The sequence below is a fragment of the Astyanax mexicanus genome, chromosome 4 (genome assembly GCF_023375975.1).
Source record: "Astyanax mexicanus isolate ESR-SI-001 chromosome 4, AstMex3_surface, whole genome shotgun sequence".
NCBI lineage: Eukaryota > Metazoa > Chordata > Actinopteri > Characiformes > Acestrorhamphidae > Astyanax > Astyanax mexicanus.
In genome coordinates, this window is record NC_064411.1 from 6,476,389 (window position 1) to 6,488,456 (window position 12,068).

Here is a 12,068-nt window from a genome sequence, read left to right on the forward strand (position 1 = left end):
TGTTATTCATCAGGTTTTCTAAAAATACGTGAGAACAGTGAACAATTGTGACTAATTTTATATGAGCTATGTTTTATACACCCCTTTACTGTTTGGACTTTTGTTTTTAGGTGTTCATTATCACAAAAGACAATGAATTAGTCACAAGCATGCATGTTTTTACATTTAAAATATATAAAAAACATCGAGTTAATTTATTACTTATACCAAACAAAACTGATTTTGAACTGTAACAAACATGACTGTTTTTACATTTAAAATGTTACAAACACGTGAATGTTAATTCATTGCTAATTCCAAAAGAAAATTGAACCATATATAGGCATGATAATAAAAATGGAATTGAATTAATTCGTTTCATGCTTTTTTTTTAACATATTTGATACATTATCTTGATTATGCATAATCAACACAAGTTGTGTAAAAAATGACACATTTGTGAGTTCATTAGCCTGACACATTTAGTGTGTAAAATTGGATTACACACTGGATGTGTCAGAATCAACACAACATGTGTCGTCTCTGAGCACACTCGCACAATGTGTTAAAATTCGACACAGTCTGAGTCATTTTTGACACGTTTCTTTTTAGAGTGTACGTAAAAGACTTCCTAAAATCAAACTTGGGTAAAGGGAGGAACTAGAAGAGTTTGTGATACAGGGAGGAAAAAAGGAGGAAAAAAAAGAAGCGAGCCAGAGCTCAGGGTAAAAACTGGCATAAATTTATTTTTATGCAAACTAAGATCCAACACTGAGTGACTGTAGACAGGTGTTTCAATTTCATTGTCCAACCCCGGTATGTCCCAAATGTGTATATAAACTGGGTATAGGATATATATGATATCTCTATAAATTTTATAAAACATATTTTCTTTTTTTTTGTTTTCAGCTCAGAAAGTCATTTTGTAACGTTTGTAATAATACTTTTCATTAATTTAAGCAATGTCTTTTTTTCCACAGATCTTTCAGACACATCCCATGTAAAAATGTCCCCAGAGCTCGTCAAGCTAGTCATACGGTTAGCTTATTAGAATAGGCAGCAGTGACTTCATTTAACTCACAATAGAAAAAAGGGCAATTCTGTTTATACTCTTTTTCCTAAAGTTCATATTAATACTTGTAAAGGGTTAAGCATTTAGTGGGTGTTAACATATGAACAGCTCAGGCATGAGGGATTGTGGTAGCTGCCTACCGTTTCATACACAGCCAGTCTATCTCTGCTCTCTCCTACTGGTATGCAGATTAGCTAAGTGTCAAACGGTCAGGTTGTTACCGTCATTTAATGGTCCATATTATGTCAATTTACATTTGAGATTTGTAGGTATAAACATACACATATTCACACACATATTTTTTCACAGTTTAGTTTTACACCTGCATATCCGATTAGCCTAAATTTTACCCTGTATATTTAATTCCCAGCGCCAGAGAGCTTTATTTTCGTGATAAATATTTCTTAAAACTGCATTGACACTAATGTGGTGACGTGTTTGTGTGTGTTGTGTTGGTACATGTAGATCAGGTGCAGCAGTGCTGCTGGGGTTTTTAAACACAGGGTTCAAACACCTTTTACAAGGTAAAATTCAAGCACTTTTCAAGCACTTTCAAGGCCCATTTTCAAGTTTTTTTTCAGCACCTTTGAGCAAAGTGGTAAATTAATGATAACGGAGATATCTCAAAACTGCGATTCAGTGATAATCAATATATTGCAAAACTATTCTCCACTTTTCACAGCGACTGAGCTACTGAGAAAAAAAACACTTCTATGTAAGTAAATAGCAGGAGTTATGGATTTATTGGTGTCAGTTAAATACCAATGTTCTCAAAATACTGAGTATCTCAACATAATGTGTATCCAATAAATTTCGTTCCACTTCACGATTGAAAGATTATTGATCTACTGTTCGAATTATGATGTATCTGGCATGATACGTCATAAAGAAGAAAAGGAGATCCAGTCCAAAATTGTAGTTCCGTCAGATTTTATTCAAAGAATCTTCTGAGCAAAACTGTTTTTTTGGATACATCAAAAATTGAGTAAAAAGATTATTGAAAAATTGAATTGAAATAAAAAGGTGAAAATAAGAGGAAAACCCCAAAGGTGAGAAAAGTTGGGGTTTCCAGAGTTCTCGGCTGTGTGAACAGGACCTGTGGCTCTGTAGTCCCTCTCGGGAGAAGCTCTCCCGCCCAACTCTACTCTTCTTCCTAGACAATAAATACAGGCATTCGCCTGGCCTCAGTCTAATTGTGTGTGAGGAGGCTCCTCACACCCCCCGGATCCTGATACTGATAAGCAGTTATTCATCCTATACGTCAGCCGAGAACTCGGTCACCCCAACCTTATCAGACTATAGATTACATGTACAGAAACTCATGGTTCTGCTGGAAAAAAATCAATCATGCTAAGTTGCAAGAAAAACGGCCTTGCTTTGAGCACAAGGACACAATATACATACATTCTAAGTCACAATGTGAATCATCATGAATCGTGCTAAATGCTTGAATAACATACTGATTAAGTGAAATGCTGATTTAGTTACACACAGATTAACCCTTTAATCAATGAACAATGAACATAGTAAGGCAAAACTCCTCCGTATTCTTACACACTTGTTAATTCTTCACAAAAAACAAACAAAAAATCATATATTTATGTTTGAAGCCCAAAATGTGGCAAAATTTTGAAAAGTTCAAGGGGGGCCGAATACTTTTGCAAGGCACTGTATATAGTGGTTGCTTGAATGTATGTTTGGCTGTGTACAAAAGCTTTTGGCTAAATGCTTAAGTTGAAAGAATAGATAAGATTGCAGATCTTGCAATATAAAAGCCTTTTATTGAATCACATAGATATGAATATGAGTAAATACATAAGGTGATGTAAAACAACGATAATAGCTGGTACTGGATAAAACAATCAATAAAGTAAATGGATTAGATATTTTTAGTACCTTTAGAGATATAAAAAAAAACCTTTAGCAAAATGATACCAAATAAGGAAAAGATAACAGAGTATATAACTTTAGCAACACAACACAACCAAATATCCCTGTAGATTAACTTGCAGATTTTTAATCAGACTGACTGAACCATAGACCAATGAGAAAACCAGTAGAGCAGGGGTGTCAAACTCATTTTGGCCGAGGGCCACATTGGCATATTGGCTGTCCACTGAGGGCCAGATGTAACTTATAAATGTAATAAAATGTAACCAAATGTGATATAAAATGAATGTAATTACTCCTTAATGTTAAATAACTCTCAATATACTATTTATTCAATCAAATATTACAGTTGCATGGAAAAAAATGTTTGCTTGTTGCTCTATTAACATAAATCCTTTTAATTTGTCATGTTATGAAATCCAAAAACTCCATCAATCAAGAACCAAACTATTCAAGTGAATAGGAATGACATAAAATACAAGTTCTATTAACTTTGATCAAAACGTTGGATACTGAAATAAGGCTTAATAAACATAAAATTAAACATTGTGAGCTGTTAAGAACATGTGACAGATTTAGCATTTCCTCAGATTTAGCAGTTCCTCATCCAACCACTAGTGGGAGCTGCAGCAGCAGCAGCACAAGCCCGCAGTCTTTACTCAGTCAGAGCTACAGCCCAGCCACGGGCTACAGGGCTCAGCTGAGTCAGTCTGGAGCGTTTTTACAGTTTTTAAAATTCTTCTGTGTAGAAAATAAAGATTTTAACCCCACTAACCGAATAATACAACTCTCTACAGTTCATCTTTCAGCCCAAGCAGCTAACAGCAGCCGTCACGGAGTCACTGCTCGGATAACATTATAAACAGGTCAGTTAGCGCGCTGCTAACCTCAGGATGTTTATAACTACGGAGTTTAGAACACACCACGGCTGCAAGGTTAGACTGTTGAAGGCTACTGAAGACTATTAAAGGCTATTGGAGGTTATTGAAAGGGTTATTGGGGGCAGAAATCAGTACAGGCTGGTTAGATAAGTGATTCACGTCCTCGTCCTTTGCTGTGGTGAAACTGTGACTAGCGCTGTCACAGTGATGTTTATTAAAATGATTGTTTATTAATATTAATATTTATATTGTCTTATAAATATTTACACAGAACTTATATCTCTTCTAAAAAGCGTTTATTTTGGTCAGTAACACTCTTCGTAACACAAAAGGCATACCGGTCTTTCGCCTTGAAGCACAACCGTCCGTCTGCATCAACTTCTCTTTTTCTGGACATTATGGGATAAACGTTTGTATGTCTCAATTCCACCCGCGAAGTTACGCCTTCCCTCCGGCAGGGTTTCCACATCAATGACTACACTGCCGTGTAGTGGCAGTAAGCCGTAACTTCGCGGATAATACAATCGACAAGCATTGTGGGAAATGTAGTTTTTGGTCAAAGAACGCTTCTGACCTATTTATTATAGACACTAAGATCTTACAAGCTCTCGCTTGGATGTGGCCACATTTGGCCCGCGGGCCTTGTGTTTGACACATGTGCAGTAGAGGGAATCAAGGATCCTGCAGTCTTACTGCTGCACAGCCTGCTGAGTGTTGCTTTCAGTATGGAAACTACAGCTAGACCGTTTTTTTTTTTTTGTTTTTTTTTTAACTCTGAAAAGGATTTTGTTGGCCTTTTGTTGCAAGCTAAGAATATTCTCTACTCTTAAGAATACTCTACTCCTTTAAACTACGACATCTAAATTTTAAAAGACTAAGTAATGCTAATCTAACATCTGGAGCAAACACTGGCAGTGCCCTCGCTCCAACTACAAACTACAAATGTGGAGTGGAGGAAAAAATAAAGAAAGTTTTTATATTTAAACAATTGAGAATGTGTTAAGGCTGTAAATGACATAAGTTGACCAAATGATCATTTCCTACTTATGGCAAAGCATATTCAATTTTTAAACCTAAAAATGTCCCAGAATGATAAAATCCTCACTTTTGTTTATTATTAGTTCTAAAGCTAATGCTGAGATTTAATATACGATTTTACTCTGAGCTAGCATCATCGCTTTACTATTTATTCAGCATATCACTGAAAAAATTGTAAAAATGTATGTTCCTAGTTTATGCTGTTAGTGGTACCATTTATGATTCTGTGTGTAAAAACTTCTTAAAACACAACACTAAGTGTTGAAGAGCTCTGCAGGCATTAACTAATGTAGGTATACAAACATACATAAAAACACAGCATGAAATTCAGTAAACATCATCTCTGGATAAGATTCATTTTTCTGAACCTGTAAAAAGCCATTTTTAAATGAAGTTCTTGTAACAGAGTGAAGATTTTGTGCATGATGAGGTGTTTTTGGCTGTCTGAAAGATTTAAGGTTTGCATTTTTATGGCAGAGGAACAGATTTGGGATACTTTTCTATCTTTTGTGAATGCACTGATGTAATATAAGTTCACTCTGTAAAGTAAAACTCTTCCCACAGTCTGAGCAGTGATACGGTTTCTCTCCTGTGTGAATGCGCTGGTGTTTTTTGAGATTACTCTGTTTAGTAAAACTCTTCCCACAGTCTGAGCAGTGATACGGTTTCTCTCCTGTGTGAATGCGCTGGTGCAGTTTGAGATTACTCTGTGTAGTAAAACACTTATCACAGTCTGAGCAGTGATACGGTTTCTCTCCTGTGTGAATGCGTTGGTGTATTTTGAGATGACTCTGTTCAGTAAAACTCTTCCCACAGTCTGAACAGTGATACGGTTTCTCTCCTGTGTGAATGCGTTGGTGTATTTTGAGAGCACTCTGTTGATTAAAACTCTTCCCACAGTCTGAGCAGTAATACGGTTTCTCTCCTGTGTGAATGCGCTGGTGTTTTTTGAGATGACTCTGTTTAGTAAAACTCTTCCCACAGTCTGAGCAGTGATGTGGTTTCTCTCCTGTGTGAATGCGCTGGTGTTTTTTGATATCACTCTGTTTAGTAAAACTCTTGACAGAGTGCTGATGTTTCTCCATGTTGGGACTTGGCTCCATCTGTCTGTGAAATGCAGCAAACAATTTCTGCGTTTTCAGGAGATTCTTCTGGACGGCTTGTGCTTCACCTCTTTCAGCAGTTTAACATTGCTCTTTATTAAATATCCTGGTTGTTTATTCTGGAAAAACAAAGAAAAAAAATGTTGTGTATTAAAATAAAAGCAGGTCAATTAACCAAAAAGAATTACCTACATTAGTTACACTATATGGAGAAAAATACTGGGACACCTTCATACTCCAATAAAGGCTTCAGTACTTTTATCCCATTATAAATTCACAGACATTTTAATATGTAGTTGTATCTTGACTGTCAGCAGGCTGCAGCTGCAAAATGTATGTAGCAGAAACACTGCTGCTGTCCTGAGCACTGAATACAGTGTTATACTACTACTTTAGTAGTATCACACTTTACACTATAATCCATACTACTAAAACTTGAAGCTCGGCTGCGCTCCGGTCCACACCTAGAACCTCCCGCTATGAAGCCGAGCGGAGCGCAGTGCGGCCGAACCGAGTTCCTCGATTAGGCTCGGCCCTGATGCAGAATTTTTGATTTTAGATGCAGAATGAGCACACCTGATGCTTCCACAAGTGATTAAACAGGAGAGATAGTTGAGGGAGGCAGGTCTAATTCAGTGGTTCGGCTTTCAAAGGTCTGATAAACTTCAGCTTGCTCCCAATTGTGCCAGAAAGTGGAGTTGAAGCACTTATGTAGTTTATGTTGTATCTAAGTTATTTATAGTTGATATAGGTTTGTTTATTTGACGGTGATATCGTGTTCCTTTTATATAAATGAAGGCTTTCTGCATTCTTTATCCTGGATGAGGCACTTTTGTTTTGATCTGTTAAATATGTTTACAAAAGGATAAGAAGCTCTGCCTCTGTTGTAATGTAAAGTTATTTATATTGGTAAAATGTAAATAGGTTATTGGTTTGTGTTTGACAGAGATGTCATGTTTTTATATTGCTACATGCAAATAAAGGTGAGCATTAATTCATTCTGACCATTTTTTAATTTCTAAAGTATTATACAGTTTTTTATGAGAGGAGGCTTTAAAGACAGTAATAGGTACAGATTTCCATTGCAGGGATTCCTAACAGTTTTTCTGAGGCCTTCCAAATATTTATACCGATATCGAAATTATATTGTATCGACCGAAATTAAGGAATGTATCGTGATATAAATTTTGGCCATATCGTCCAGCACTAGCTGTAAATATGTCATACTGCTCTAACAAAGTGTATCTCATTTTATCTTATAAATATCTTTATAATTTTCTGACTTGCAGTATATCTCTACCCCTCACCTTTTATAATCAAATATTTAGTTTTTCAATACAATAATTTCAGTGACCGGAAGCAGAAAAAGCCTGTATTAAATGTATATGCTTGATGAAGAGTCTCGACCTACCCCTTCCTGTTTTTATGTTCTAGAAATTAGATAATATTACTTTTTTTATTCAGGTGTAGGACCATTTATGGGATAATTTATCTGCATACAATCACAGCTCCAGAAATGACATTAATCTGTTTTAATAAGGCAGTATGCCATAAATATCGTAAGAAATAATGTTGCCAATATTTTTGAATATCATGAACTATATTACCCTGAAATATGGAGCCATATCACCCACCCCTAATTATCACATTCAGGGTAGTACTTTCTTGCTGTTTTAAGCAAAAGAAAAATTCACACTGTTTTCATTTCCTATTATATATCTTCTAGAGACATTTTATATATGTATATGTCCAGTATAATTTATTTTACTTTAATCCTGCATATATGGAGTGCATTATTAGCCAGCAAAAAGCTACACATCGGCCCTTCGTGGGCTAAGTGCGGGCACTGTGGGCAGGGGCTAGCCCATTAAAATTCCAAACAGGCCCAACATGGGTTTTCTGTGGGCAGCCTGTTCATTGGCTGGCCCACTCAAATCCTATAAAAGGCCGCTGTGGGCTAGCCTGAACTGGTCCAGTGCATTAATGCCCCTGTAGGCCCAGTGTGGGAATTATTTGGACAGCCAACACTTTGATGCGCCCACACAAATCCCAGGCAGGCCCACTGTGGGTCAGCCCACATTCAGCCTGCACCATTTCACACCCTGAAGGGCCAGTGTGGGATATATGTGGGCAAAGCACAGTTTAGCATGCCCACACAATTCCCATGCAGAGCCAGTGTGGGTCAGCCCAAATTCAGCATGCACCATTTCATACCCGGTATGGGTTATATGTCGGCAACCTGCACTTTGGCATGTGCACACAAATCTCATGCAGGGCCACTGTGGGTCAGCCCTAATTCAGCGTGCGCCATTTACACACTGTAGGCATTGTGGGTTATTTGTGGGCAGCACGCACACATATGTGAGCATGACCACACAAATCCTATGCTAGGTTACTCTGGGTCAGCCCAAATTTACCATACAATATTTTACAATCTGAAAGTTTGTGTCATAACAAGTTCATATGAAGGGTATCTGAATATTTTTTATTGTTTTTGTCTGTGAGAGCTAGGTAGATTAGCTAGCTTAGTGGATAGGAGCAACACTGTGTGAAATGTAGTATCAGCTCTGAAAGATTTTCTAAACCAAAAGTGGAGAAAAATCAAGGTACCACAGCAGAGTTGTGCAGAGACCTTTGGAGGGACACACACACACACACACACACACATAGTAACATCTCATATTTTTCAAGACATATACTGTATAGCTATACATTTTTATTTATAAAAATATTTTTATTTAATATTTTGGATAGCTACGAATTTGCTCCATGGTGCTGATTCATAATCTCACCTTTATTATTGGTTGTGCTGATAATAAATAAATAAAAATATTAAATTATAAATGTTTTGTGCTTGACTATACACTTTGTGTAAGCCAGCAAGGTTATAAAAGTTACATATTTTTTTATTTTTGCATGTGATATTTAATTGTGAGGATCATGTGACCAACGAATCCACCCCCCTCCCCTCCCCCCTCCCTGCACGTGCCTTTACCACAGAGCAACGATCAAGCTTAAAGGCAAAGTCAGTGAGTGACTTTGGTCTGTCAAAGTGACTGAAAGGTAAGTTATAATTTCTGTTCTACTATACGCTTTTCTATTTTTTGCTAAGATACGCTAATGTGGTGCTAATGCAGTTACCACTCAGGTAGCTATGTTGAAGTTAGCATTGTGCTAAAAAAAAGTTAGCATTGTTAGCAAGTTAGAATGAGAATTTACCTCACATTTAAATAACACGAGGGGCTCCCAAGTTGGCAGCTTATCTCGGCTCTTGGAAAAAGACTGCTGTTAAGTAAGTTAACTTTATATCCAAGTATGTCAACAATAACCAGCTAAGGGAGCAATGGCTTGCTAAGGGAACTAGATTGCAGTTCCTACAGAAACTGCGAGTGTGATTGCAGTGCTGGCTGGTATGTGCTATGGTGTTGCTAAGGTGTTGCTATGGTATCCGGGGTGGTTGCTAAGGTGTTGCTAGGTGGTTGCTAAGGTGTTGCTAGGCGGTTGCTAAGGTGTTCCTATGGTATCCGGGGTGGTTGCTAAGGTGTTGCTAGGTGGTTGCTAGGTGGTTGCTAGGTGGTTGCTAGGGTGTTGCTAGGCGGTTGCTAAGGTGTTGCTATGGTATCCGGGGTGGTTGCTAAGGTGTTGCTAGGTGGTTGCTAGGTGGTTGCTATGGTGTTGCTAGGCGGTTGCTAAGGTGTTGCTACGGTATCCGGGGTGGTTGCTAAGGTGTTGCTAGGTGGTTGCTAGGTGGTTGCTAGGGTGTTGCTAGGCGGTTGCTAAGGTGTTGCTATGGTATCCGGGGTGGTTGCTAAGGTGTTGCTAGGTGGTTGCTAGGTGGTTGCTAGGCGGTTGCTAAGGTGTTGCTATGGTATCCGGGGTGGTTGCTAAGGTGTTGCTAGGTGGTTGCTAGGTGGTTGCTAAGGTGTTGCTAGGCGGTTGCTAAGGTGTTGCTATGTTATCTTGGGTGGTTGCTAAGGTGTTGCTAGGTGGTTGCTAGGTGGTTGCTAGGGTGTTGCTAGGCGGTTGCTAAGGTGTTGCTATGGTATCCGGGGTGGTTGCTAAGGTGTTGCTAGGTGGTTGCTAGGTGGTTGCTAGGGTGTTGCTAGGCGGTTGCTAAGGTGTTGCTATGGTATCCGGGGTGGTTGCTAAGGTGTTGCTAGGTGGTTGCTAGGTGGTTGCTAGCGTGTTGCTAGGCGGTTGCTAAGGTGTTGCTATGGTATCCGGGGTGGTTGCTAAGGTGTTGCTAGGTGGTTGCTAGGTGGTTGCTAAGGTGTTGCTAGGCAGTTGCTAAGGTGTTGCTATGGTATCCGGGGTGGTTGCTAAGGTGTTGCTAGGTGGTTGCTAGGTGGTTGCTAAGGTGTTGCTAGGCGGTTGCTAAGGTGTTGCTATGGTATCCGGGGTGGTTGCTAAGGTGTTGCTAGGTGTTTGCTAGGTGGTTGCTAAGGTGTTGCTAGGCGGTTGCTAAGGTGTTGCTATGGTATCCGGGGTGGTTGCTAAGGTGTTGCTAGGTGGTTGCTAGGTGGTTGCTAAGGTGTTGCTAGGTGGTTGCTAGGTGATGTATATGCATAAATTAGATTAAATGGTGTTTGCACGTTGCTACGCAACGTGCAAATACATCAATCAGCTATGCACGCTAGGTTGCTTTGGCCGTTCGGGGGTGTCCAAACTTTTGACCCGTGGCTCCATTACACACAGTACTGGGGGGGCCGGGGTGTCCAAACTTTTGACCCGTGGCTCCATTACACACAGTACTGGGGGGCCGGGGTGTCCAAACTTTTGACCTAATGCTGTTTTATCCCATAGCTGCTCCATTACACACAGTACTGGAGTTCTAGCTACCTGTCCTTCGATCTAGCTGCCGTCCTCCGATTGGCCCCATTCATTCCAATGGGGCCACTTCGTACGACAATCGTACGAAATCCGTACGTCGTAACTTTTCGTAACGCATATTTTCGGAAAGAGCTCAATAAGTTCTACAGGTCCTCAATTGGTTTCATCTTCGTATTTCAAAAATTGCGACGTCCACGGGCGTGCAAAGTTCTGCCCATTCATTTTCAATGGTCAAAAAAACGCGTACTTACGAAGTTTTTACGAAAAACGTAAGTCCGATCGGAAAGCTGTATACAAGCCCACCATTCCCGATATGGACGCACGTTTTCTCTTTTGAACGAAGTCGATATTTCGAAAACTGCGGCACTAGTTAACCGGACAAAAAACAGGTGGAATAATAATAATAAGAACTAGATTGCAGTTCCTGCAGAAACTGCGAGTGTGATTGCAGTGCTGGCTGGTATCTGCTAAGGTGTTGCTAAGGTGTTGCTATGGTATCCGGGGTGGTTGCTAAGATGTTGCTAGGCGGTTGCTAAGGTGTTGCTATGGTATCTGGGGTGGTTGCTAAGGTGTTGCTAGGTGGTTACTAGGTGGTTGCGAAGGTGTTGCTAGGTGGTTGCTAAGGTGTTGCTAGGCGGTTGCTAAGGTGTTGCTATGGTATTTGGGGTGGTTGCTAAGGTGTTGCTAGGTGGTTGCTAGGTGGTTGCTAGGTGGTTGCTAAGGTGTTGCTAGGCGGTTGCTAAGGTGTTGCTATGGTATCCGGGGTGGTTGCTAAGGTGTTGCTAGGTGGTTGCTAAGGTGTTGCTAGGCGGTTGCTAAGGTGTTGCTATGGTATCCAGGGTGGTTGCTAAGGTGTTGCTAGGTGGTTGCTAGGTGGTTGCTAAGGTGTTGCTAGGCGGTTGCTAAGGTGTTGCTATGGTATCCGGGGTGGTTGCTAAGGTGTTGCTAGGTGGTTGCTAGGTGGTTGCTAAGGTGTTGCTAGGCGGTTGCTAAGGTGTTGCTATGGTATCCGGGGTGGTTGCTAAGGTGTTGCTAGGTGGTTGCTAGGGTGTTGCTATGGTATCCGGGGTGGTTGCTAAGGTGTTGCTAGGTGGTTGCTAGGTGGTTGCTAGGGTGTTGCTAGGCGGTTGCTAAGGTGTTGCTATGGTATCCGGGGTGGTTGCTAAGGTGTTGCTAGGTGGTTGCTAAGGTGTTGCTAGGCGGTTGCTAAGGTGTTGCTATGGTATCCGGGGTGGTTGCTAAGGTGTTGCTAGGTGGTTGCTAAGGTGTTGCTAG

At 40.0% G+C, this 12,068-nt stretch overlaps 4 protein-coding genes and 1 long non-coding RNA gene across 10 annotated transcripts in view; 2 read left to right on the plus strand and 3 right to left on the minus strand.

The window, feature by feature from the left end:
- LOC125801167 (zinc finger protein 484-like) overlaps nt 1-12,068 on the plus strand; it is a 634,928-nt gene that overhangs the window by 566,156 nt on the left and 56,704 nt on the right. The window lies entirely within an intron of this gene.
- LOC111188977 (NACHT, LRR and PYD domains-containing protein 12) overlaps nt 1-12,068 on the minus strand; it is a 900,554-nt gene that overhangs the window by 359,193 nt on the left and 529,293 nt on the right. The window lies entirely within an intron of this gene.
- Nucleotides 1-12,068, plus strand: part of LOC111196387 (NACHT, LRR and PYD domains-containing protein 12-like) — a 798,826-nt gene that overhangs the window by 190,866 nt on the left and 595,892 nt on the right. The window lies entirely within an intron of this gene.
- LOC125801623 (uncharacterized) overlaps nt 1-12,068 on the minus strand; it is a 71,242-nt gene that overhangs the window by 14,286 nt on the left and 44,888 nt on the right. The window lies entirely within an intron of this gene.
- Nucleotides 1,965-12,068, minus strand: part of LOC111196674 (gastrula zinc finger protein XlCGF49.1-like) — a 238,905-nt gene continuing 228,801 nt past the window's right edge. For both annotated transcript variants that reach the window (XM_049478357.1, XM_049478356.1), the window contains exon 2: nt 1,965-6,082. In XM_049478357.1, the coding sequence (XP_049334314.1) occupies nt 5,361-5,963 (603 nt within the window). In that variant the 5' untranslated portion in view covers nt 5,964-6,082 and the 3' untranslated portion in view covers nt 1,965-5,360. The remainder of the gene's footprint in view (nt 6,083-12,068) is intronic.